Below are 26,164 nucleotides of genomic sequence, written 5' to 3' on the forward strand. Positions count from 1 at the left end.
AAAACTGCAGGAATATCACACAAATTATAAACTCAAGATGTGCAAATCGCAAGGTTCTTTAAAAGTTCATCTTAAAAAGAAAAACACTGGACAAAAATGAGTATTCTTTTCTCAGTCCCTTTTCTCTCAGTTTCTCTGCCAACTCTGCATATGCCTTTAACTCTTTCTCAGACATCAAAGTGAAAAGTGCCTCCTGTCAGGTAGTACTTGGTGGTCATTTATTGTCACATACTAGTTCATAATTCACATTCATCCCTTTAAACCACATTGAAACTTTCAATATCTTGCTTGTGAGCAACTTCTGCAGAGCTGAAATGTAGTTACAGTGTTGAAAAAAAGAAAGCAACTCAATTTTTTTGTTTGTTGTTTTTCTTCCCAAAGAGTTTAAAGTGAGATACAGTACTTGTTGAATGATAGACCAAGATGCTTGGTAATAAAATGTGAACAGCATTTTAAGTGCTTAGAGATAGTAATATATGCTCATCTTCAAAATCTAATTCCTCATGTCACACTGGAATCTGAAAAAAGTGGCACCCATAGAGTTGTCCATAGTCATGAACTATAAACAGTACTAGAGTTAAAAGACAAAAAGATTTTGCAAACTCAACTCGAAGAGCTCCTGTTGCTCTCACTGAAGGGCAGTTTGCATCTACCTCTTGGGAGCGAAGTCAATGCAAGAACCTGATTGGTTTTCCTAACACTGCACAGAGACCAGCAGTGGGCATTCATTCTCCCCCACCCCGCCCCCACCCCCCTCGTGGGGCCACGTGAGTGGCGGCTTCCCTGGCCACCATGACACCCTGGCGACATCACTGCACTAGCAAAGCAGAAACGAAATCCCACGTGTGGCAGTTGCTCTTTTTTAAAAAAAAAAAAAATATATATATATATATATATATATCAGTGCAGTCAGGCCCCATAGGGGGAAATATATATCTATACGATTAAAAGTTGCTTTTATTGTAAAATATGTTGGAGAGAAAAAAATGTTCTTTTCTGCCGTCTGAGCCTCTCTACGATGCCCTGAAGCTGGGTTCCTGATGTTGATGTTGCACGTGGGAACCCCAGGAGGACACTGCTCGGGACCCCCAATCCCATGCTGGCAGCAAGAGAGGGAGACAGAGGGAGGCAGAGAAAAAGAGACCCTCGCTCACCGCCCGGCACCCCGTGCACCCCGACATGCACGCACCCCTGCAGGTCCCTCCCCACGCGACTTTCTCTCGACACTGGCGGGAGTCAGCGCCCACCGCACGCTTCTGCGCCGCTGCGGAAGACAGGCGCCAGGAGGCCACATGCCTTCCTTCCCGGGTCGCCTGCCTGAAGCCCGGACTGCCCCTGCTCTGGCCCTGCACCCACCCTTGCTGACAGCCACTCGTGGAAAAAGCATATGCACCAATCTCCTGCGACACACCTGCTGTAACTCTAATGACAAGGTTAGAACAGAAACCTAAAATAAGGATAACATGTAAATACTGTGTTATTTAGCCTACAGTACAGTAATCTGGATACAACGGGGTAAGGGAGAGCCACGGTTCCTTCCTTTCCCCACACTGCCTCTACTTGCCTACGTTAGACCGGCCTTCAATGCAAATCTTAACCTCCTGAGGAATTAGAGAAGGCTTGGGAAGAGTCAAAGGTGGTTCGTCTTCTGACTTCTCCAGTTTGCGGGTCTCCGGCGCCGACCACCTCCTCTTCCTCGTGGCCGCGGGCTTGCTGGGTTCTATTTTGGTGAGGAAGGGCGCTGCAGGCAATCCTATTTTTTCTGGAAACTTCAGTTCACCATTCTCGGAGAGCATCTGGGCACTTCCCTGGTTAATTCCGTTTTCCTGCTCGGCGTACCTGTGTCTGCTGCCCGCCAGGCTGTCGGTCTTTGAGTGCTTCAGCAGGACGCTGGCCGGATCCGCGGGCTGGCCCTTCTTAACAGAGCCGTTCTTCAGGTTCTTGAGGGTCAGCGAGATGCAGACGTCCCCCACTGAGAGTTTGGAACACGGCAAGTCAAAGAGCTGGCTGGTTCTCTCTGGACAGCACGATGACCAGCCCTGTCCAAACACGAAAAAAGGATACTCTACCAAAACTTCAACGCTGACCTGCGGAAACAGTGAGAGACAGAGAGAGGCAAAAGGAAGGAAACAATTGAAAACATTTTATTCTTGTTTTCTTTTACACACACACACACACAAGCTGAACGACCTCCCCCTTCCTCGCTCCAACACATGACAAATGAAGCTCTTAACTTTCTGTCCTTCCTGTACTTACCATATATAGATGCTGGGCAGAAGCCAGCCAAGGAACTTTCCAGTGTAAAAGTCCATTCAGTATTCAAAATATTCTGAATATCAGCTCTACTGTCTCTGCGAGAACAAGTCCGCCAACCCCCAGCAATGACAAAACACTTACTTAGCGTTCAGCACTGAAGCTAGGCTCTGCTCTGCGGTGACTCTGAAGCTGTCACTATGGTCCTGCATTTTACCAGCTCACTGCACAACAAACTGCTGTGATCACGTTTGACAGGACAAAATGCGGACCAGAGAGAGACTGTATGTAAGTTCCACGAGGCAGGCATGTGTTTATCACTGTATCCCAAGTCTCTAAAAGGGTATGTGGCATATGGTTGGAGCTTAATAAATGTTTATTGGATAAATGAATGTGTATTCTAGGAATTTAGAGGGAGTGTAACCAATGGGCTAGAGGAACCAGGGAAGGCTTTCCCTGGGCCCTGAAGTTTGGGCAGGACTTGAAGATGCCCAAGGGTAGGACACTACTGGGGAAAGGTGAACAAGACACAGATAGCACCAGTGCTTGGTCCAAGCCCAGGTATTCAGGGTGGTCTCTGCAAATTATGAAAGCAGGTGAAGCCTGTATACTCTCTCAATAGCTGCCGTCTTCTTCATGCCACCATGTGTCACCCGGCAAGGATAAGGGATTCAACTGAAAAGATAGTGCAAAGGAGTTCACAATCAAGTAGACAAAAGAGGCCCATGAACAAGAACCGCCAACCACTGTGGCAGGTGGGGTCATGGAGCTTTGCACCCCATAAAGTTATTGGAGGGCATTTTTTTTTTTTTTTTTTTGAGACAGAGTCTCGCTCTGTTGCCCAGGCTAGAGTGAGTGCCGTGGCGTCAGCCTAGCTCACAGCAACCTCAAACTCCTGGGCTCCAGTGATCCTTCTGCCTCAGCCTCCCGAGTAGCTGGGACTACAGGCATGCGCCACCATGCCCGGCTAATTTTTTTATATATATATCAGTTGGCCAATTAATTTCTATTTATAGTAGAGACGGGGTCTCGCTCTTGCTCAGGCTGGTTTCGAACTCCTGACCTTGAGCAATCCGCCCGCCTCGGCCTCCCAAGAGCTAGGATTACAGGCGTGAGCCACAGCGCCCGGCCTGGAGGGCATTTTTGAGAAGAAGGGAGTAAGTCAGTCTTCCTGCATGAGGTTTCGCTGTGCTGAGGTTTAAAAAATAATGGGGGTAGAGTGCAGATGTGGTTGCAAGGAAAAGATATTCCTCAAGTAGGGATATGCGGACAAAGGCAAGGAGATGGTGTGTTCAGGGATCTGCAAACTGTCCAGCCAAAGTCTTACCACTGCCATTAAATTAGGCTGAAATGCATGAGAAGTTTTTACAGTTTAATTCTCATGGGAATCAAATTTCTTCAACTTTATATAGAAAAGAAGAAAACAATGAAGTCGTTTAAAAAGTCCATTTTCAATGGGCCTTCTAGATGTAGGAGATGACGCAGTTTGGACCAACTCTGGTGCTGAGGACAACTAAAAACTCTGAACAAAAAAATATAAACAAATAAAATTTAAGAAACCCTGGACAAAATGTTAATAATTTTTTTTTCTTATGGCATCGGACAGAGAGTAAGATAGTAAATGATAACTGGGTCAGATCAGGAAAGGATGATGGCCCAGAGATTTGAACCTGGTGTTTGGGGCCTATTGTCTCCTGAGGGTACTAGAACATTCTAAAGCAGAGCAGTTGTAAAATCAAGTGTGATATTTTCCCCTCGCCCACCCCTCCCAAGTGCACTTTTTATTTTTTTTGAGACAGAGTCTCACTCTGTTGCCCAGACTAGAGTGCCGTGGCGTCAGCCTAGCTCACAGCAACCTCAAACTCCTAAGCTCAAGCAATCCTTCTTCAGCCTCCCAAGTAGCTGGGACTACAGGCATATGCCACAATGCCCGGCTAATTTTTTGTATATATTTTTAGTTGGCCAATTAATTTCTTTCTATTTTTAGTAGAGACGGGGTCTCGCACTTGCTCAGGCTGGTCTCAAACTGCTGACCTTGAGCGATCCTCCTGCCTCGGCCTCCCAGAGTGCTAGGATTACAGGTGTGAGCCACCGAGCCCGGCCCCAAGTGCACTTTTGATAGTCTTAAGAGCATGGGGCAGAGGAAATGGAGTTCAGGTTACACCACGGGATGGTGCTCTCCAGCGAACCCCATATTCTGGGCTATGACCCCAAAGCATTGGCACTGTGCCTTATAGGTAAGCGTGAACCAGAAGCAGACAGGCCTTTCTAGGACTGAAGCTCGCATTTGAGTCATCTTCGTCCCTAAAACTGGATTAAGGTCTGGAATTATTTCCACAATTTTGCAAATAAAAGACTAGCATTCCATTTAAAAGTGGAGAGTGGCATGAGGCATTTAAAAATGGAGAGTGGCATTTAACATGAATAAAAACTATCAAAAAACAATAGATATTAAAAACAGACCAACAGGGGCTTCTGCTATACAGTTATCAGATATAGACATGGTTTAAGGGAGAATTAGTGAACTGGATTCTCTAATTAGAGCTTTAGAAGAAGCTATGCAAAAATGAACATAGAGCTGAAAAAAGATGACTAATACAGAAGAGAAGGTAAGAGACAAAGAAGATACATTGAGAAGGTCTAATTACGGGGGTCCTCAGTAATTAGAGAAGGTCTAATTACTACGGCCCGTGGGCCACATGTGGCCCGTTGAGGACATTTATCTGGCCCGCCGGGTGTTTTTGCTGCCCACTGCCTGTCCTGCTTAGCAGCCGACTCATCCTGGGTCCACAGTGCGCATGTGTGGAATGTGCACCGCACTCTCCAACGGCCCTCCAACCGTCTGAGGGATGGTGAACTGGCCCCCTGTTTAAGAAGTTTGAGGACTCCTGGAACAGATACATAATTTGGAGGAGGAAGAGTGTGAGATAATGGGGCAGAAGTAGTAACACTTGAGGAGGTAATGGCTAAGAATTTTTCCCAACTGATGAGAGGCATAAGTTATGGATTCAAGAAGGCCTAACCCCGGGCAGGAAAGATAAAAAGAAACCCTCACCTAGGCAGGGCATAGTTAAACTGCTATAAGCCAAAGGCTGGAGAAAATACCTTAAAAACCTCTAGAACAAAATATACATTACTTTCAAATAAGCAACAATTAAATTCACAGTTTAATTAAACTCACTCATCACAAAAAATGGAAGCCAAAAGACAATGGATTATCTTTAAAGTGCTAAAGAAAAAGAATTGCCAATCAAGAATTCTCTATGGAGCAAAAAGATCCTTCAAGAATGAAGGCAAAATAAAGACATGCTCAGACAAACAGTAATTAAGAGAATTCACCACCAACAGATCTGCATGACAGAAAATACTGAAGAGCATTCTTTAGGTAAAGAATGAATCAAGAAAGAAGTTTGTGGGTGCTGGGAGTAAAGAACAATGAAATGGTAGATGTGTGGTAAATCAAATGAATACTGACTATATACAATAACATTAAAAATATTCTGGATTTTATAAACATGCATATACATAGAAATAAATAATTAAAATACAAAAAATCTTAAAAAGTAGTAAACTCCCATGTAATTTACATGGTTTGCAAGTTTTCTACTTCATTATCTTCTTTGGTAACTCGATTGATCTAGTTCTGATAAACCTCTAGAATGACAGATTTTACTGGATCTTCAGAAGACAGATGCTTTTAGAAGGGACCAAAGTGAATATATATGGAAGCCTATTTCTATTGTGTGTGTGTGTGTGTAAACATAAGCCCATATTCATGTGCATGTTCTTTGGGGGAAAGTTTCATTGTTCTGGGCTCTTTTTTTTTTTTGAGACAGAGTCTCACTTTGTTGCCCAGGCTAGAGTGAGTGCCATGGTGTCAGCCTAGCTCACAGCAACCTCAAACTCCTGGGCTTGAGCAATCCTGCTGCCTCAGCCTCCCAAGTAGCTGGGACTACAGGCATGTGCCACCATGCCCGGCTAATCTTTTTCTATATATATTGGTTAGCCAATTAATTTCTTTTTATTTATAGTAGAGACGGGGTCTCGCTCTTGCTCAGGCTGGTTTCGAACTCCTGACCTTGAGCAATCGGCCTGCCTCGGCCTCCCAGAGTGCTAGGATTACAGGCATGAGCCACCACGCCCAGCCTGGGCTATTTCAATAATGTGAAGAGAGCTAAAATTTTTTGAGTGCCTACTCTTTGTAAAACATTTCAGGAACAAGCTTTACAAAAAGTAGTTTGTTTAATGGTGACAATATATAAGAATACTGCTATTCCAGTTTTATACAATTTACAAATAGTCACAGAGAGATTAAATCACTTGTCTAATTTCATAGCTATTATAGCTGACAGGATTGGGATTTAATCCCAGTTTTTAGTCCCCAAACCCATTTTCTTTTTCTTATGCCGCCTGATCTCTAGCCCTGCGAACAAAGATAAATTACACCACCACTGAAAGAGATAAACTTAACATTTCTGCTACCCCAAACAGGGGTGAATATTACTTGCTGTAAGTAGGATCCAATGGTGTGAGCTTACAGATTTGTTTCACGGTACAGAACACCGGGATATAGTGTCTGTTTACATCTACTCACCCTATATAAGTGTGTGACAAGGCTGATGTTCAGTTTCAAAACTCTATTTACATCACACACACATATCTATTATTTGCATTATATACATTTACAGCTGTACTTACAAGTTACACTATCAGACGGGGATATCCATTCTAAGTGGGGCGGGTGGGGGGCAACCTGGAACTGGCTCCATAAATCCTCTCCCACACCTCTGACAGCTATTAACAACACAAAGTGAGCAGAAGGGACATGTCTTATGTCACGTGGGATTGTTCAGCTGCATTTCCAGGTCATAAAAACAAAGTTCTCAGGTGTAAATATCTCACAAGAATCTCTACCAGACTCCCTGTTAGCTTGTTCCTAACTCCAGTCAGAGGGAATGTGACATTCCTAGTATCAGAAGCACTATTTCCAAACGCGTCAGCCTCTTTTTGGGCTCTGCATGTTCCTGGGAAACTCCCTGCCTCCTTGCTGGCAGACAGCCGGCACCCACCAATGGAGAGGTCCTTGGCGTGTCACCTGTAGGGTATACACTCCTCAGAGCAGCCAATAGTTTATTTTCCAAAAATAACATCTACTGTGTACTCACAGATAAATCTATCTGAAGATTTTCACATGTTCCCAAGTATCTGTGGACTCCTTAGGAAGAAATGTCTTCAAGGCCTTCGTAACAGGTAATATAATTGATTACTCTAAAAGCTATGCTGCAGATGCACATGTTTACCATTAAAGACTCCGTGATGTTTTTGAACATTTTGAGAGTCTTTCATTATTCCCTCAGCTCAAAACTCCAAAGATAGGCCTTAGAATTAAATGCCGCGGCGTGGTCCATGGCTAGAACAGCCTGCCTTAAAATCCATGAAAGAAAAGTGGGGGAGAGAGAGAATATTTGAGATGTGCACTAATGAAAGCGGATGTTAATGGAATTTCTTTTAACCTAGATAGGCTGGGGAGGTTCTTCTCCATCACTTCAAAGTTTTGTCTCTTTGGTCCCTTCTGCCTAAATTCTGGCTCTGCCTCCTCCCAGTGACCCGTGTCATTCTGGGAAAAGACACCACCACCAGACATCCTCAGTTGCGTCTACGCAAGCTGAGTTAGGAGCAAAAGATTATTCAGATAATCGAACTGTTGTATGCACTGGAATGGATAACTGAGGCCAATGCTATTTTTCTTTTCACTAATTATCTAGCTTGAAATATCTAGATAATGTACTTCCTCCCACCCCAGGGGTCTGAATGTTTGTGAATTAAAATATGTTTTTCCCCCTTCCTTCGGTGAAAGTTAAAATCTTGTTGCACATATCTCAAATTAGTACACTAAAGTATTCATAACAAATCTATTTTTATTTTATAATTAGGTTTGTCATATGGACATACACATTCTTAAAGGTTAAATGATCATGAACAGTTAATGAAAAAATCTCAACTGAGGGATTTTTTTTCCCCAGGGAGAATATATATAGAGTCAAGTCTGTCTGCTTGAAATTCCCTTGGAAAGGAGCATTAACTACCTCAAAATGTGCTGTCAATGCCACCAGGGACTGTTTTGGATGTGAAACAGAGAAGGTGTGATTCTCTGGCATGATGTCACCTTAAGCTGGGACAATGAGTCTGTGAATTCCTTACATTTGAGACCTATGTGCATGTGTTCCCTACTGAGAGCTCAAAATACTATTGATTGTGTGTTCATCATGACACACTCCAACGTTTTACAGTTTTAATAAAGTTCAATAAGCACACACTGGGCTGGGTGCGGTGGCTCACACCTGTAATCCTAGCACTCTGGGGGGCATAGGCCGGGAGGATCACTTGAGGTCTGGAGTTCAAGAACAGTCTGAGCAATAGCCAGACCCCGTCTCTACTAAAAAGAGAAAAAATTAGCCAGGCGTGGTGGCGCATGTGTATAGTCCCAGCTACTCGGGAGGCTGAGGCAGGAGGATGGCTTGACCCCAGGAGTCTGAGGTTGCCGTGAGCTAGGCTGATGCCACAGCACTCTACTCAGGGCAACAGAGTGAGGCTCTGTCTCAAAAACAACAAAAAAACCCCCAAACAACAACAATAAAAACACACCAACAACACCAACGCACAAACAACACCAACAACAAAACAATAAGCACACACTGAGCACCTGTGTTACAGACCCTGGAAGAGTATCTATTGTTTAAAACCCAGTTTCTTGTCTTCAATGGGGAGACACAACATACATGTGAAACAAGCAACTTCATAAGGGTTCATCTGGATACGGACTACCACACTGTCTGATCACGCCCACTCGGATGTCTAATTGGCACCTCAAACGTAACATGAAACAGACCTCCTGCTGTGTTCCTGCCCAGCGGCACATCCCATGCTGCTCCCTGTCTCCATAAATGGAATCCCCATTCTTCCAGCTGCTCAGGTCGAGGGCCCAGGACTCCCACTTCCTTCCATTCTTTCTCTCATACTACACATATCCAAATCATAAGCAAGTCCTACCGGTTTCTCATCCACATATACCCAGAATGAGACCATTTCTCACCACCTCCACCACCTCTGTCCTGACCGAGCCAGCACCTCCCTTGCTGAGTCGCTATGAGCAAGCCCGATGCCGTCTGCACTCACCCCTTATCACTACACCCTGTAGGAAAACTGGTCTCCTTGCTGGTCCTTTAATTCCAAAGACACTTGTGCCTTCTGGTTTGTGCACCCGCTGTTCCCTTCATTCGGAATCCTTTTTTCCCTATGTACTGCTGTGGTCTATTTTCCTTTTCAGAGAGAGCTTCCCAAATAGCTCTATTTAAATTAACAACCTTCTAGTCTTCTTATCCTCTTTATGCTGCTTTATTTTGCTCCTGTAGCACCTCCCCCCCCTTTTTGGGCAGGGTCTCTCTCTGTTGCCTAAGGTAGAGTACAGTAGTGTCATCATAGCTCATTGCAACCTCAAACTCCTGGGCTCATGTGATCCTCCTGTCTCAGCTCCAGGTAGCTGGGACTACAGGTGCCGGCCACCACACCAAGCTAATTTTTCTATTTTATGTAGAGACTGGGTAGAGACCAGGGTATTGCTCAGCTGGTCTTGAACACCTGGCTTCAAGCAATCTTCCTCTGCCTTGGTCTCCTAGAGTGCTAGGATTATAGGAGCCACCAGGCCCAGCCCCTTCCCACTTCTTATCTTTTGATGTATTCTTTTTTTTTTTTCTTTTTTTGTTACTTACTTAAATGTTTGCTTGTCAGTTTCATCTCTTTCCCCTAAACTAATTGTTCTGTCCCCAGAGTCTAGGATACTTCCTGGTATCTAACTGGCAGCTCAGTAAAAATCTGAAGGAATAAATAGTTTCATTTGCTTTTCATATGGAAAAACATTGCAATGGCACAAGTGGCCAATAGAGGACACTGTTTAGATGATGGAGAGACTGCCTGCCCTTGTTTTTGTCACCAGCTGGGACTAAATTAAGCTATAGTCTGTCCCAGGGAGAGGAGCAGTGCCTTCCCCAGGGCCTGGCTCGCTGTGACAGGCAGCTTTCTGGTCTGAGCCATAGCTGCCTCACCCTGTCAGACCCTGAGCTTGTCATAATTTCACTGAATCATACTTTTTTTCTCTCCACTCTTGCTCCTTTCAGTTGTGCTAATAATCATTAATTTATTTTATGATCGTGTTGGGGTTCCAAACATTTTCCAGGATGGTCTCTGATGAAAATAAATTCATGAGAACAGTGCCACATACAACCAAAGCATGTTACATAACTCCCGGAAGCTCAATATAGCCCATTTTTTTTTCATCCCATAAATACATCCTTTTCCAAATACCTTAAGCAGTCCGTAGGATGAAATGTGAGCATAGGTGGCCTTTGTCCTTTTATCAGCTTGGGGCCCCTCTGTCTTTCATCTCTCCATACCTTGCAGCCAGTACCTCTCGTTTTGAGGGGCAGATCACCCCCCATCCTCCTCCAGCTGCTGCAAGCACACCCATTTGCTCACGGCTGCTGTTATTTGAAGAGTGTCTACCCCGACCCTTCCAGCCCCCTAAACCAGCTCCTCTAAAATCATCACTTTCAACTTCCATCTTGGAAGGAAAAACCAAGACAGGGAGGCAACACAGCCTTGCTTCTGGGCTGATAATTATTTATTCAATGTCACTTTCCTAGTGTGGCTAATGACTGGCTTTTATGATCATTTTTAGCTCCTCTGTGTGAAGCTCGATAAAATCCCTTCCACTACTTAGTCAATAACTCCTGTTATCTAAATGCTATATGCACACACGCGTATCGCATACTTATGCTGTTTGGTTGTATATTTCAATCTTAGATTGGTGCTATGTCTATATACACACATATGTACATATCATCAAAAACAAGATAGAAAGAAAACAAAACGTCTGTTGTTTAAATATGTCTCCCTTTTCCTTCACAAGAATCCCTGTTTTCACAAATGCGAAGGGCATCTGTTTTACAAAACATTTTTGTGTGACACTATCCCAAACATACAAATTCTGCCGGTGGCTGGGAGCAATGAAATCTCTCTGAAGCTGGGTTTTAGTGAAGATGTCTAGCTTTTGGTGAAGTTATTAAATTGGGAATGCCTAACTTTGTCTGCAAGTGAAACTCTCCATCTTGTGTTAACCTGCAGAGAAGAGCCAGTCTGCTGTCCTGGAAGGCCAGTTTGCACGACTAACTTCATTCTTAACATGAAGAAAATCAGAAAATCCTATAGCAAGGATTAAGGGGATAAGCAAGAGACTCATTTACTTCGGTTTTTAAAAACCATGAATAAAAACAGTCAAAACTCTTCAGTTGAATGTAAGAATATCCATGAGTGTTCTATTTAAAATATTTAATCATGTTAATGCTAAACCTGACTCGGTCTTTGGTGGAAGCATTTCAGGGTTGCTCAGTAAACCCACACTCTAGCACAGTGACACCTTCCAAACACAAATCCCAAGTTGAGAATTGGGTTCTTCTCACACGTGGTAGCGTGGCTCACAGAGCTCCGGTTTGGGAAGGGCCCACTAGGAGGAGGCTCAGGGCTGGCCAGGAAGGATACTGCTCAGCAAGTGATCGCAGCAGCTCTGACATCAGAGTCCTGAGGCACAGATTCTAGCCACTTGCCCTCTTCCTCTGGGGTCTTAGAATTTGTGCCTTAAAGAGCGGCAGCATGATATTTGGTGCTAAAAAAGAAATGAGCTATGAAAGTCACAGAAAAACACGAAGGAACCTGAAATGTGCAGTACTAAAGTGAAAGAAGCCAATCTGAAAAGGCTGCATACTGTATGACTCCAACTATATGATGTTGTGGAAAAGGCAAAACTATTGAGACAGTAAAGATCAGGGGTTGCCAGAGGTTAGAGGTGGAGGGGGGGAGATGACTAGGTGAAGCATGAAGGATTTTTAGAGTGGTATAACTATTCTGTATGAATAGTGGTACAACTATTCTGTATTCTGTATACTGCCATGCTGGATACATGACATCATACATTTATCAAAACCCACAGAATGGACAACACAAAGAGTAAATCCTAATGTAAACTATGGATTTTAGTTAATAATAATGTATCAACACTGGCTCATTAATTGCAACAGAGGTATTACACTAATCCAACATTTTAATAATAGGGGAAACTACGCCTGTGGAACCTGTCTCTGCTTTCTGCTCAATTTTTTGTAAACCTAAAACTGCATTAAACAATAAGTCTATTAATTTTTTTTTAAAGCCATCAACAACAGGCCGGGCGCGGTGGCTCACGCCTGTAATCCTAGCTCTCTGGGAGGCCGAGGCGGGCGGATTGCTCGAGGTCAGGAGTTCAAAACCAGCCTGAGCAAGAGCGAGACCCCGTCTCTACTATAAATAGAAAGAAATTAATTGGCCAAATAATATATATAGAAAAAATTAGCCGGGCATGGTGGCGCATGCCTGTAGTCCCAGCCACTTGGGAGGCTGAGGCAGAAGGATCGCTTGAGCCCAGGAGTTTGAGGTTGCTGTGAGCTAGGCTGATGCCATGGCACTCATTCTAGCCTGGGCAACAAAGCGAGACTCTGTCTCAAAAAAAAAAAAAAAAAAAAAAGCCATCAACAATGGTCTGAGAGAGTCTCCTTGAATAATACATACAAGATCACCCAGTTGGGGGCACTTATATTATGCAAAAGTTAAAAGAGAACATTTTTCTTTCTTTCTTTTTTTTTTTTTGGAGGGGTACACAGACTCACAAACAAAAATGTGGCTTGCTATAGTTTGTTGGAGCCTTTCCAACAGCAGAACTGATAGGAAGCTTTTTACTGTGGGCTTTGCACACAGGGCAGTTCCCCAGTTCCCCGCTATTTGGTTTTTGATACATTAGGATTCATTTCCACCAGGCTCCGCATGTTAACTGTTGGCAAGTGGGTCTGCCTTGGCTGCTGAGGGGCCGACTATACCGGGCTTATGTGCTGCTTGCATGAGGGCCTTGGCTATTTTAGGCATCAGCTAATCCATTCAATGCATAATGCTGCCACCGATGACTCACAGTCCGCAGCAGTCACATTAAAAAAATAGTGGAATGAAAGAAAAGCCATTAGTAGACCTGCAGGAAGTACATCGTTACAACACACCGTACGAGCACGCACGCACACACACACACACCCACACTCACACCAGGACAGTTGGGAGAAGAAAATGGCACTGAATATTAAGCAGCTACCAAGTAAGTCAGGGAAACAGTCACCCCGGCAGGATCTGGGAAGCGACAGACAGCCCTAATACCATACGGAGCTTGGCATTTAGGAAAAGAAGCAGTCAAAGGAAAGTGTCAGCCCAGAGCACTTCACAAATAAATTTTACTACAACTGTACTGAGCAAATACTCTTCGGAAAAGCTGAATCTAGGGAGCGTGAGACAGAGGGATGGGAAGGCTGCTTGTAAGACAGAACCAACCCTGCATGCCAGACAGAAGCCAAAGGTCCCCAGGTGGGGCCATACTGGGTAGGGGCTCTCCCAGTGGGCATGTTGCTAACACCCCTTCTGCAGAAAATACATGAGTCCCTGTTTTTTCACTAGTTCTCTTACTCATTTGGAGGGCTGGACCACCAGCCCCCCCAAGTCCAGCTCATACTCAGAAAAGGAGACGCTATGTACACGCTCACTCGGGCTGGCGCTAGGTCATTTAGTCTCAGTGACGGAAATAGCAGTGATGGTTCTCCTATGCCAGGAGAACACAGGGAGTGTAAAAACAGCTTGTTATGCTCATTGGAAAAGTTCATCTTCTTCCTAGGTTTTCATAGACTATCTCTCCTCCCATAAACTCTTTTAAGAGTATGAGGGCTTTTATTTATTCTTCAGAAGCGAACCATTCTCCTCTCAGGGCTAAAGTCACCTAAGCTGTAGCAGGGAAGGAAAAACTGATTTTGCACCCAGTCCCAGTGCTACTGACCGGTAGAGAATAGGCTCAGACTTGGATTCTCTTTCTGGCTCCAGTTCCTACATTTTCCTACTTCCCACCCAAGAATGTGTGATGCCCCATCCTTCTCCGGAGTGGCACTGGCTCCCATGTTGATGCTATTGCCCGAGAGTCCCATCCGGGACTTGCTGCAGACTTACGGTCTCAAACTTGGAGCATATAAAGTGGATTATTTGGGGGAGTGAGGCCCGGGTTAAGTGATTCTGTTGTCCTTTGGGGCTCTCAACCAGAATCAAGCATGGCAAAGCAGTATTTCTCCCATCTGGAGCTGAATGTGCTATTGTTCTCTCCCCAAAGAGGAGTGATAATGGACACCACCTGGAGTTCCCTTTGCTCCCCTGGAATCCACAGCACCTGGGCTGGGGGGAGGCTGGGAGTGCGAAGATGCTTTGCCTGTGCAGAGAAATGCTGCACTGAGGATGGCAAAGCCACAGGGACGGTGACAAATACGGGAACGCATTTTCCTCCTACACTGCCTCTTTTAGAGCGTCAGCCAGGACAACATTGGAGGCATCTTTCCACTCTAATACTTAGAAATTCAGCTCTGTAAAAATAATCACCAAGGTAAAACCCCTTCAATTTTTCATGGGATGACTTTAGTCCACTACTAGGTCTATGTGCTGATCAGCATGAGGTCAGTGAAGGTTCTCCTTAATCCCCCCCTTGGTTTTTGGTGAGCGGATGCCAGTAAATTTTACAAGGGCCATTCTGGAAGGTAGAAAGGTGAAAGATCAAAAAACTGAGGAGGCTCAGGAGATTTCATTGTATAAAGAATCACTTGCTTGTTTTAGAGACGAGAGAAACCGCAGCTCAGAGAGGCGAAACACCTTGTCCTGCCACAGATCAGAAGCCGGGCCCCAGGCTGTCTCCCTAGTACACCCCACCACACCCCACGGGAGTGACCTTGGGAGGGCTTATGAAGTCAGGCATTCCGAGACTCTTCTGTTCACGCAGGATTTATGCCCAGGGTCACGAAGCCATCTGTCTTGTAGAAAACCATTCCTAAGTTCCTAAACCTTCCATAACTTCCCCAACCAAATTTGTGATTTTTTGCTAATTAGGTTCAACAATGTGCACATTTCTAAATTTCCCTGTGGAGGCAAGTGTTAGTGATGCCTAGCCAGCTGAGAAGACCTGGATGATTCTTCAGGCCAGAGGGGACTGCTCCCCACACAGGCACCCACAGGGGAGAGAAGGATGCAGCCCTTGGAACCTCATTTTAGTCCAGATGTTAGTTCTCTCCCTCTCCTTTCCCCTCCACCACCCCAATTTCTCTCTTTCTCTGACTCTCTACTGACTCTGAACCTGTCACTCCTGGTAAGCACAGCTAGTGCAGTATTTTAGCTGTGATGATGTCAGCTGATTTCTGATAGGCTCCTCGGCAAAGTGACAAATCTCTGGCTGTGTCGGGGTCTTGCACGTCTGTCTTCATGACATGCAACCTAAGCTGCCTCTTCAGCAGACCTCAGCCCTCTTGGCTGTCTTTGCAGAAGCCCTCCTGGGGACACTGCACAGCCACACAGGGGCCACCCCGACAGACCTGCCAACAGGCCCGGGCAAACCTCCTACCTGCTCATTTGTACCCTGCCTGTCAGCAAAGAGACTCAGTGTTCTAGCTACGGGAAAGAGATGAGAACAGAGCTCTGACTGCACAGGGAGCCAAACTCTGTCATTTAAGCGTTCACTTTGCAAAGTTCTAGGCACGGGTAATCTCATCTAGATTCTTCCTTTCCAAGAACTGAATAGGGCTGTGGAGCTCTCACAGCCTGGCAGAGACTGCGGTCAGGAACCAGTCGCATTTCAAAACAAAACCTCATTCCCTACCTGCCTCCGTTCACAATGATGTTTTTAAGGATTCAAGGTGTCATGGAAAGCACAATTATTCTTCACTCCTGTTTATTTCTATGCTTCACTTGGGGCCAGTGAAGAGTCAACTTTGCTCAAGGCGATTAACTTTCTCTCTGCTAATACCCACCCCTATATTTCACATAGGAAGTAGCAGAAACCAGAGATGGGTGGCGAGTTCTACATAACGATGGCATTCTTTTAAAAAAAATTAATCCTGATTTTTGCTTTTTTAAAAATCAGAACATTTGAGAAATCTTTCTTGGGCTTCCCAAAGTAAAAAAATAATCCTGATATTTGCTTTTATTAAAATCAGAACTTTTGAGAAATCTTTCTTGGGCTTCCCAAAGACTGTAAGACCACAGTAATGTATCACAGTAACAAAGATAAGTATGCAGGGCTAACGGCTCTCTGTAACGGCAGGCCCCTGGCTTTGGGCAAGACTCCACATTTAGTCATTCACGAGCAGTTCTGGAAAACACTTCAGAACACTGATTTTGTCCCTCTTGCACTTGGTCTCTTAAAAAAAATGCTCAAAGCAATTCAAACCAGTGACTAGTTTATCTTTTTTGCTTGTTTCATTTTCTTTGAATGTCCCCAATAGCAGCTATTCCATGATTGTTTTCAACTCAAACCTGAAGGAGGTTCTGTTCTATTCTAGCGTTTTAAAGTCCTCGATGGAAGCATTTCCAGAGAGTGGTCAGGCCAGCGAAGTTCCCAGCTGGAGGCCAAACCTGTTTGACTCCCAGCACCTTGGGCAGTGATATAAATGGGCTTTGGAATAAATGTGTGCAAGTGATGTAAGGAGCCTCAGAAAGGGTGGATTGAGGAGCCTGCAGAAACTGAGAGTTCATCATTCCTCCAGTTTTAACGTGACTCAGCTGACTTTACTACAAGTCCAGCAGGTCACTTGGGACAGGCCTGACTTTTCAGATTGTATTAGCTATGCCTTTTATTTTCTGATGCTTTGACATTTTAGGGCCTTGCTGTCCCTGGAGGGACTGCCCCTGCTAAGATTGGCTAATTCCTAGAAATAGCGCACCACTCCATGGGAAGTCTGCCCTTCATATGTGAGCCCACCAATCCACAGCCCATGCTCTAATCACCTCCCACATTGGTCTGTCACTCTCAGGGTCACTATCCACCTGTCCTAATCACTGCAGGCCAGCTGCCAGACAACTAGGGACAGTCCCTTTGCCCAGCAGCCCAGCACAATTATTCCCACAAGCCAATCCTAAAGCTTCTTATCCTGTCTCCCCCATTCCTTCCCACAGAAGCAAAGGAAAGGCTCTTGTCTGTGGGTTCCCCTCACTCACTCTGCCTCCTGAGTGACCTGGTGCTTCCCCCTGGTACCCACCCCCATGGCATGGTGTGCCACCTTTTCTTGGGATCAGAGGTATATATAACAGACTATCTTTTCAAGTCATCTCCTGTTCTGTTGGCCTTGCCACACCTAAATAATAAGACATATATAGACATTTTAGAGATGGGGTCTTGCTATGTTGCCCAGCCTGGAGTACAATGTCCATTCACAGGCACGATCCCACTAACAATCAGCACAGGAGCTTTTACTTGCTCCATTTCCAACCTGGCCACCTCTCCTTAGGCAACCTGGTGGTCCCCCACTCCCAGGAGGTCACCATATTGATGCCAAACATATTGCAGACACTAGAGTGGCATAGCCCACTACAGTCCAGAACTCCCGGGCTCAAGTGATCCTTGAACCTCAGCCTTTCGGGTAGCGGGGACTACAGGTGCATGTCACCACACCTGGCTAATGCAACCTGTATTTTAAAACACAGGTGTTATAATGGGATGTGATGGCTTCAGCATCTAATGTCCTTACCCTGACAGTGCCCTCTATCTTTTCCTGGTAAGAAAAAGAGCAGAATGACCACTAGAATGGTCGCAGCCTTTCTCAATTGGGGTCCTTGGTCGGATTTTCCAAATTGTCCCAAGGGGAGTACATAACTCGCCCCACTTCTGGATGCACAGAGGTTAATTCATTACAAACGACATATGCCATGGGGAAGCAGGGCTTCATGTTCTTGGAGAACATGATCCCAACAGGCTGAGTCTAAGGTCCAGATATAAATGAGAACCCTCATGCTGCCTCAGAGAAGCAAGGCATCCTGCCAGGAAAGGCCAACAGCGCTGCGGTGGGGCGTCCCCCCACCTGCGCCAACATTACCTGTGCTCGGTGCTCCCCGACGGCGAACTGTATCACGGCGACGCCCGGGCTGTGGCTGTCCTCGATCCTCTCCACCGTGCTGGAGTCGATTTTCAGGTCGTTGCTGATCTCCGCACTCTGGATGAAGTCTTCCGTTTTTAAGTCTTCCACCTTCTTCAGCTCCCCGTTGGCCAGCTGGATGATGGAGCCTTTCATGAAGTAGGGGGGCAGCGTGGGGGCGGGCGCCGCGGGGGACGCCACCGACTGCACCACGGGCAGGTGGATCTGGGCCTGCACCATGGCCGGGTAGGCGGCCTGGGTGCCCAGGGCCTCGGGGCTGAAGTTCTCGCTCTTGGGAAGGGCCGTGGTGACGAAGGTGTGAGGCACTGCAGCGAACTGGGGGGACGATGTGACGATGGCAGGGGCTGCCCCCGACGCTTCCACGTCCGCGCTGCCGACCGGGATGAGCAGGGGCTGCGTGCCGGGGATCACCAGGTGCTGGGGCAGGCTGCCGGCGTAGGTGATTGCTTGCTGCTGGCCGCTCAGGTAGCCGATGACAGGGGGTTGGGTCCCCGCGTAGAAGGCTGTGGCTGGCAGTCCCACCGGGAGTGGCTCGGAGGCGCTGTGTGTGGTCTGGATGACCGTGTGGGGTGACAGCGCGTAGGACCGGTGGCCGGGCTTCCCTAAGTGCAGGCCGCTCTTGTCGTTGAGGGTGGAGGGGGAGGCCTCCCGGTGCGGGGCGTGCGGCACCTCCATGTCGCCCGCGGGCGTGCTGCTGTTGGGCAGGACCATCACCGAGGCCCGGACCCCCGCAGGGTCGCGGCCGCCGTAGTCCGCGGCGCCCGGGTGGACCACCACGTGCCTGGACTCGTACGGGTGCGGGACCGACTTGCTGCCCGCCTTGCCCAGGCCCAGGTCGGCCGAGGACGGAGCCCCGTACCGCCGGCTCTTCTCCATCTCGCCGTTGAGGACCTCCTTGGCCTGCACGGCCTGCTGCAGCCTGCTGCTCTCGGCCTTCTTGGCGGACTCCCGGGGGACGAAGTGGCCGCCGGAGTCGCTGTACTGCACGACGACCTGGGAGGAGGGCCCCAGCGCGAGCGCGTGCGGGATCATCGTCTGGTGCGGGTGCAGGTGCACGGGGATGGCCGGGGGAGAGGCGGCGCGCCCGGCGCTCTGCGGAGGACTGGAGATGTGGACGTACTGGTTCTGCTGGGCGGGGGGCGGGGACCCCGGCGTGATGAGCCCCGGAGCCCTGCCGAGGTGCTGCTGCTGCGGCTCAATCTTGTGTCCCGGTGCCTGGCTCAGGCTGCCCACGTTGGCCAGCAGGGTGGAATAGGCCTCCAGCTGGGAGCGCTGGGATGGAGTGGCGGCCCCCGCGGCCGAGGCCACCGAGCTGGTGACCGGGTTGGCCGTCGGGGAGATCAGCTGTGACGGGATGAAGCCGGTGTAGGGCCCGCTGTACTGGGAGGACCCAATGAACTGGAAGGTGTGCGGCAGGTGAGTGTACTGCACGGGGGACACTGGAGTCCCTGACTGCGGGGGAGGGTACCCCGTGGGCAACGTGGTGGCCGCCGGGACAGACCTGGGAGCGCTGGGCGGGGAGTAGTCCAGCCCCGTGGACAATGCTTTGTGTAAACCTATTCCCTGTTGTAAACCAAGCTCCGCCGCCGAGGTCCCCGCCGGCCCGTGCCTCCCACCCCCATGGCCGCGGCCACCAGGGTTGCCTGGGAGCCATGGCGCGCCCTCCGCCCGGTGGTTGTCGCTGGGCAGGGCGGGGGCCTTCTCCTCGGAGGACCGGCTGGTGGCGGGGATCTCACGCTTCTTGGGAGGCAGGCATTCGTTGCTCCGCTCTTGGTTGGATTTCATTTTTCGCCGTCCCCCCTCCACGGTGACTGTTTCACTGTCTGGCTGGCTCTGATTTTAGTCTGATAAACGGAAAGTCACATTTGATTTCTGTAGGGGATCCAGGCTCTTCATGAGGAATCATCTCCCCGTGGGTACAATCCGCCAACAGCAGCTCTGGATTCTGGGAAGAGGAAGAGGGCAGTGACAAGGGGAAGAGGAAAGGGAGGAGAAAGGGAAGGAGGGAAAGGAAATCAAAATATCAGCACTGGGGAAAAAAAAACACTTGGCAAGATTAAGACTAGGTCTCCGGATTCAATGTGAATTCCAAAAACCCGATTATAGCCCTAGCCTTAAAGCAGATTAGACACTAGCCATGTGGGCTGGCACATCGTGAAGGAAGGCTATTAAGACACTGAGCACATCAAAACTTTAAAGCATACGCTTTTTATGGAGTTAACAAGTCCCCTAAGACACAGTCAATACCATCTTCTGTTTTTTCCCCCTCTTTTTCTTAGACCGTAGATGATGCATTTCTTAATTTTTCTTTTCATAAATGCTGGCTCCATTCCTCACCTCTTCTTTACCTGGCTGGAAAAGGGAATGAAGCCCATGGGTGGAGCGGGGAGGGAATGACGCCAGCAGGAGCGTGCCCCCAGTGCCAGGCACTGCGAAGGAGCAGTTAGGAGCTAACGTCCTGAGCATCCTCACTCGTTATATTTCTGAATCCTCATATGCCCAGAGCCACTACTCTCGAAGGTTCCACCTGGTTCTGAGTCCATACTGGATGTATAACGATTTCCTCTTCCTTAATCCACACACACATACACACACACACACACACACACACACGCCCAAATTCAGCAAAGGCAGCCAAAAATAATCCTGTTCTCTACAAGTTTCCAAAGAATTCCCAGGACAGCCACTCACATGGTTACAGAATGAGACAGTTAACAAAATGAATTAGATTACAGTTACAAAAACCCAAGTAGGATACAATAATAGGGCGGATGCATTAAAGTTTCCTTAACAAGAGTTACACACCTGCTTCCTCCCTGTCTTATTTTCTTCCTGTCCCAGTTGTCTTTGAATTGTCCCTTCATACCATCCCCCCACTTTCTCCTTAGAAAGGGCCAACTCACCATTAACACTAGAGATGACCCCTCTCTTTCAGACGAATCAGACCTGTGTGTTCAAACCTGAACATAATGAACAGTGACCCTGGAGCCAGTTCTTATGGACAGGTGTCTTGGTCCCTTGGTAACCACTGAACTCTGAGTTATCACTACTGTGTGGGCAAACCAATACCCAACTGGCAAAAGGCAGAACGTCATTGGAACCAACGTGAACCACGCCAACAAGCAGCAAAAGTGAGTGCCCCATAGGTACTGGCTGCAGGTGTGAGCAACGTAGTGTGCTATGATCCCGAGGGTGGCAGGATTGGGTTTTGGGAGATCCAGGCCCTCGAGTTTTGGCATTTCTCATACTCAGACCTTCTTCTGAATGATCAGTTTTAAAACAAACATAATAAGGCAGCAGCCCTTCAGCGTTCAATCCTTGCCCATGCTGAAGCAACAGTGAGGTCCCTATTGTAACACAACCTCCCCTTTCTCTCCTCTGCTCCCCCTAATTTATGACTTTTTTTGGGGGGGGAAACAATGATTTGGTTTTGCTTCAACATCATCAACAAACATCACAATGAAATGACAAATGACACAAAAGAAAGTTTCCCATCCTTAATGATTTTGATCAGGTATATAGGAAGGTGAAAGTTTAGAAATTTGATGTCTCAATATAAAAGGACAATTCCAAATAAGCATAGGATTTCTCATATGATAAGAGAAGCACTTAAAGGCAGGACTGGAAACCAAAAATAAAAAGACCTAAAACATTAATGCTAAAGAAATGAAGAACTGCCAGGATCCAGGGAGTAATGTCAGGGCTTTCATAAGCGCCAAATAACTGTGTTCTGTACAGCCTTCTCTTACAAGGAGCTTAGCACATAATTTATAGCCAATATTTGTGAATCAATTACAATAACAATAAAATTAAACTACGAAAGCATCAAAAAACGTTGCCCCATTTGGCTGCCTGAAAATTATTTGTAATTATCCTTTCTCTTTAGATTTCAAGGGTTACTCTTAAAAAACAGAACTAGGCTGGGCATGGTGTCTCACACCTGTAATCCTAGCACTCTGGGAGGCCGAGGCAGGAGGATTGCTAGAGGTCAAGAGTTTGAGACCAGCCTGAGCAAGAGCAAGACATCATCTCTACTAAAAATACAAAAATTAGCCGGGCTAGTGGTATGCACCTGTAGTCTCAGCTACTTGGAAGGCTGAGGCAGGAGGCTTGCTTGAGTCCAAGAGTTTGAGGTTGTAGTGAGCTATGAAGACGCCACTGCACTTTAGCCTGGGAGACAAAGTGAAGACTCTGTCTCAATAAAAAACAAAGAAAAAAAAAAAAAAAAAAGAAAGGGAACTACAAAAGCTCCCATATTCCCATTACAACCAGCAAGGAAAATTCACTCATGGGATCTACTCAAACAGAACAGTTCCATGCGCCCCCTGCTGGTTCTAGTGCGGCACTGATCCAATAAAACGCCACAGGATTTCATTAGGGGTGTTCATGCAAGAGTGATATGTCAGAATCTGAAATGAGAATATTTGCATATAGTAGGCCCAGCCAGTAAGGGAATAGGTTAATTAGCCCAAGGCAGTTCTAGGGAAGAAAAAGCAGCAGCATAAAAGTCCTTTCAAAGCCAAGTAAAATGTCAAACACATTCAGGAACAGGTCTATTAGCAATGCAAATGTAAAATTGCCTGTACAATTGAATGCACAATATACAAAACTAGAAAACTCCTCTGAAAGTACTCCTCAAAGAGCCCAGCTTTAGTAACTTTGAAAAAGAATGCTAACTTTGGAAAAGAATGGTTCTCAGCAGTGCAGAGGCTTATTTATACTGTTTACTTGGGAAACAGGGGCTGGTCTTCTGCTAATGGACTACTAAGACATATTGGCCTTAACCCACAAATTCAAATTGATTCTTCTGAAAAGTTATCCATTGATAAACAGCATTTTTCTCATAGATTGCCAATGATAAATCAAGGATACAAAGGTCGACAGAGAAACTGAGTGAAACGGGACAAACTGATAAAAATTTCCACGCATCCTCCTCCTACATTTATTAATAAAAGGACTATTTACCAGTGCAGCAGCGAAGAGACAGGACTCCCTAATCCTGCGGTATGTGCCTCTTCTCTGCACCCCATTAGCTTTCTGTATTGTCTATATCAGGGGAAACATGAGGGTAGGGATTAGGTCTTGCTGTACTTCCAGCAAACCACCAGCGGGTGCCACCATGCCCCGGTATTTTGGAAGATTACTCATGGAATGAAAGAACACGGAGAAAAACTTAGGAAGGTGGAAAGTAGTGTAAGAAATTGAAGGAAGAGGAAAAGGCATAAGAAAGAAGAAAAAAAGAGTGAGATTTCTGCTTTTAGGGTCTCTTTCTGTGTGCTGAATTGCCCTCTGAGAAATGCCCAAGGAGTTGGAGCATCTGCCACACAGAAAGAATTCTTCGAAACATGGAGACATGCACAATAATACAAATGCTAAGTTTGCAGAGAACCACCTATGCAGACCACACTGTTTAAATATTGTTACTGGAAAAGGGAAAGTGGAGGGAGAGGTAATGGATGAATCAAGACAAATTTATTGGAGTTTACTACCCATGGTTTGCCTGCTAATCACTGTTCTGAATAAATTCATCTTAATCATCTTTATATCAGCATTTATATCTATTTCTTTGTCAGTATTTTAAAATCTAGCCCAATGGCACAAGGACTTGCTAGTCAAAGTGTGGTCCTCAGACCAGTAATATCAGCATCCCCTGAAAACTTGTCAGAAATGCAGAATCTCAGGCCACACCAAGACCTACTATTCAGAATCTGCATTTTAGCAAGATCTTCAGATGATTCATACACAGTGTAAGGTATGAAAAATTCTAGTATAAGATTAAATTTTTTACTCCTAAACTCTTTCGCAAACTAAACATCTCTCGCTGCTTTCTAATAGAGCAGGCACTGGGAAACCAAACTAGGTGCTGTATGTAAATAGAGTTGATGGAACCTTGGAGATAAAATAGCTGATATTTAGGTGTAGCTCAGCCGGTTTCTTTGGGGTCATCTAAACCCAATATAACTCTAAATAAATCATGTTTTTCTCCTGGCTCTTTACAAAACTATAGAGAAACATACTTTAAAAAGGCTATTATCATAAATTTTATACACATTTCGAATCATCTTCAGGAAGAAAAACAAAATTTAACAAAGTACGCCCCACATTTACATTTTTGCTATAATTTAGTTTCAAAAATCCTTTTGCTATTACCATGGATTCAAACTGTTTGAGAAGAGATAGGAAAATGAGATGCTTCCGTGCTGGAAATGTGGGAATATATGCCCACTGACTCCAAATCCTGTAAATAACAACCAACTGCTCGGAACGGAAGACGCTCCTAGAATTTGATAGATGAAGTCCTAAAAATGCATTCCAAGGCTATGGCAATAAACTGGGTTTTTCTGCCTACACCCTCAATCCTGTGTTTCTCTGTTAGAGCGAACTCATGACTGTCTGGCGTGTGTGTCTATGCACAAATGGGAGCACAGTGACAGCCTTAAGAGGAGGAAGAACAGAAAGAGCTTGTGCTGGGACTGGAAAAACTGTATATATGACCATTTAGGAGACAGGAGACCCGGACGTGAAGGCAGACATCACTAGGACATGGCAAGAATTCTCAAAGTCTTGATTCACCAATCCCTTTCCAGTTTTATTACATCACTAAAGAAGAAGATCTGTGCAGTACACTGGCAGAAGACGTTTCATTTTGGTTAAATATTAAAAACCAGCCCAAATCAGACATGCTTGGAGTATCCAGGATGGAGAAAGGTGGGCTGGATGAGAGCCATAATTAGATGCCTTCTTGGTTGACTGCACAAGCATGCCCCCAAAGAAGCAGATCACACATTCATTCGTCAAACACTTACCTCATTTCTAGTATGCAGAGTGGACCTTAATTGTTTAATGTCAGCATGAAGCAAATGGTATGCTGGCACTGTATTTTAGGTCTGTTCTGTTTAACATTTTATGAGTGTTTTGGTTATCATATCTAGAGGTAACAGAAGGCTGGAAGGGATGTTTAATATGTTGTGATTAATATTTAAATATATCCTCAGAAGCTGGAAGTGATGGCACAGAACCAGGAAAATTAAGATTAATGAGAATAAATGTAAATGCATGCCCTTGGTTTCAATAGCTCAATTTGCCTAGTAGCAGGGTTGAAGAGATCTGGCTTAAGAATGGTTTAAATGAAGAGCCCAGGAATTTTGGGGGGGGGGACTATCCACTTAGTATGATCCAACAGATTGGTAGGGTTCCTAAAAATTGGAGTAATTATCAGCTTCTTTAAAAAAAATACAATGTTCAGAATAAGGGAATAAATGCCACAACCATAGATGACACTGGTAAAGCCACCGTGAAAATACTGCTGCAAAGGGACGCTGGTAAGATGGGGCATGTCCAGTGTGGGGTGATCAGGTTAACAAGAGGTCTGGACACAAAGAAGGCAAGTGACAGCTGAGGCAATTGAGGGCGAGTGGTCTGAGGAAGGACAGTGGAAGGTGCAGCCCTAGGAAGCAACCAGAATTGTTAAAAGTGGGCTTGCAGGAGGGACCCCGTGTCATCCCAGTGGTCGAGGAAGATGCTCAGGGATAAGTGGTGGGGGCCCCTGCCCTGGTTTGAGGTACTCTGGATTTTTTTTCCCCATTATAAATATTGTGAAACTGAGACTCCATCCTTACAAGATGGCTTGCTTGTAAGCCTGGCCTACTTCCCTAATTTCTTCTTGCTATGTCCTCAGTGGAAACCGATTCCTGACTTTCTCTTCTGTGTCCAGCCTGAGCATCACTGGGCAGGCCTCAGGAGGAGGTTCCTGAAAGGGGTTGGAAGGCCCCATCCGGGTCCATCCGGGCCAGAAACCACCTGAGACGCGAGCTGGGACCTGGCACGACTGTGCA

The 26,164-nt window shown here is 46.1% G+C and overlaps 2 protein-coding genes across 2 annotated transcripts; both read right to left on the bottom strand.

Annotated features, from left to right (window-relative positions):
- Positions 1–871: 871 nt before the first annotated feature.
- Positions 872–20,114, bottom strand: ATXN1 (ataxin 1). The gene is made up of 2 exons (XM_012753498.3): positions 18,270–20,114; positions 872–2,087 (listed from the first exon to the last, which is right to left on the bottom strand). The coding sequence occupies exons 1-2, from the start codon at positions 20,112–20,114 to the stop codon at positions 1,557–1,559; spliced, it is 2,376 nt and encodes a 791-aa protein (XP_012608952.1). The 3' UTR covers positions 872–1,556.
- A 31-nt stretch (positions 20,115–20,145) lies between these two features.
- On the bottom strand, positions 20,146–20,235 carry LOC142876326 (uncharacterized). Its single transcript, XM_076010487.1, has one exon. The coding sequence runs from the start codon at positions 20,233–20,235 to the stop codon at positions 20,146–20,148; it is 90 nt and encodes a 29-aa protein (XP_075866602.1).
- Between the last annotated feature and the right edge of the window lie 5,929 nt (positions 20,236–26,164).

This window comes from Microcebus murinus, chromosome 15 (genome assembly GCF_040939455.1).
Source record: "Microcebus murinus isolate Inina chromosome 15, M.murinus_Inina_mat1.0, whole genome shotgun sequence".
In the NCBI taxonomy this organism is placed as follows: Eukaryota; Metazoa; Chordata; class Mammalia; order Primates; family Cheirogaleidae; genus Microcebus; species Microcebus murinus.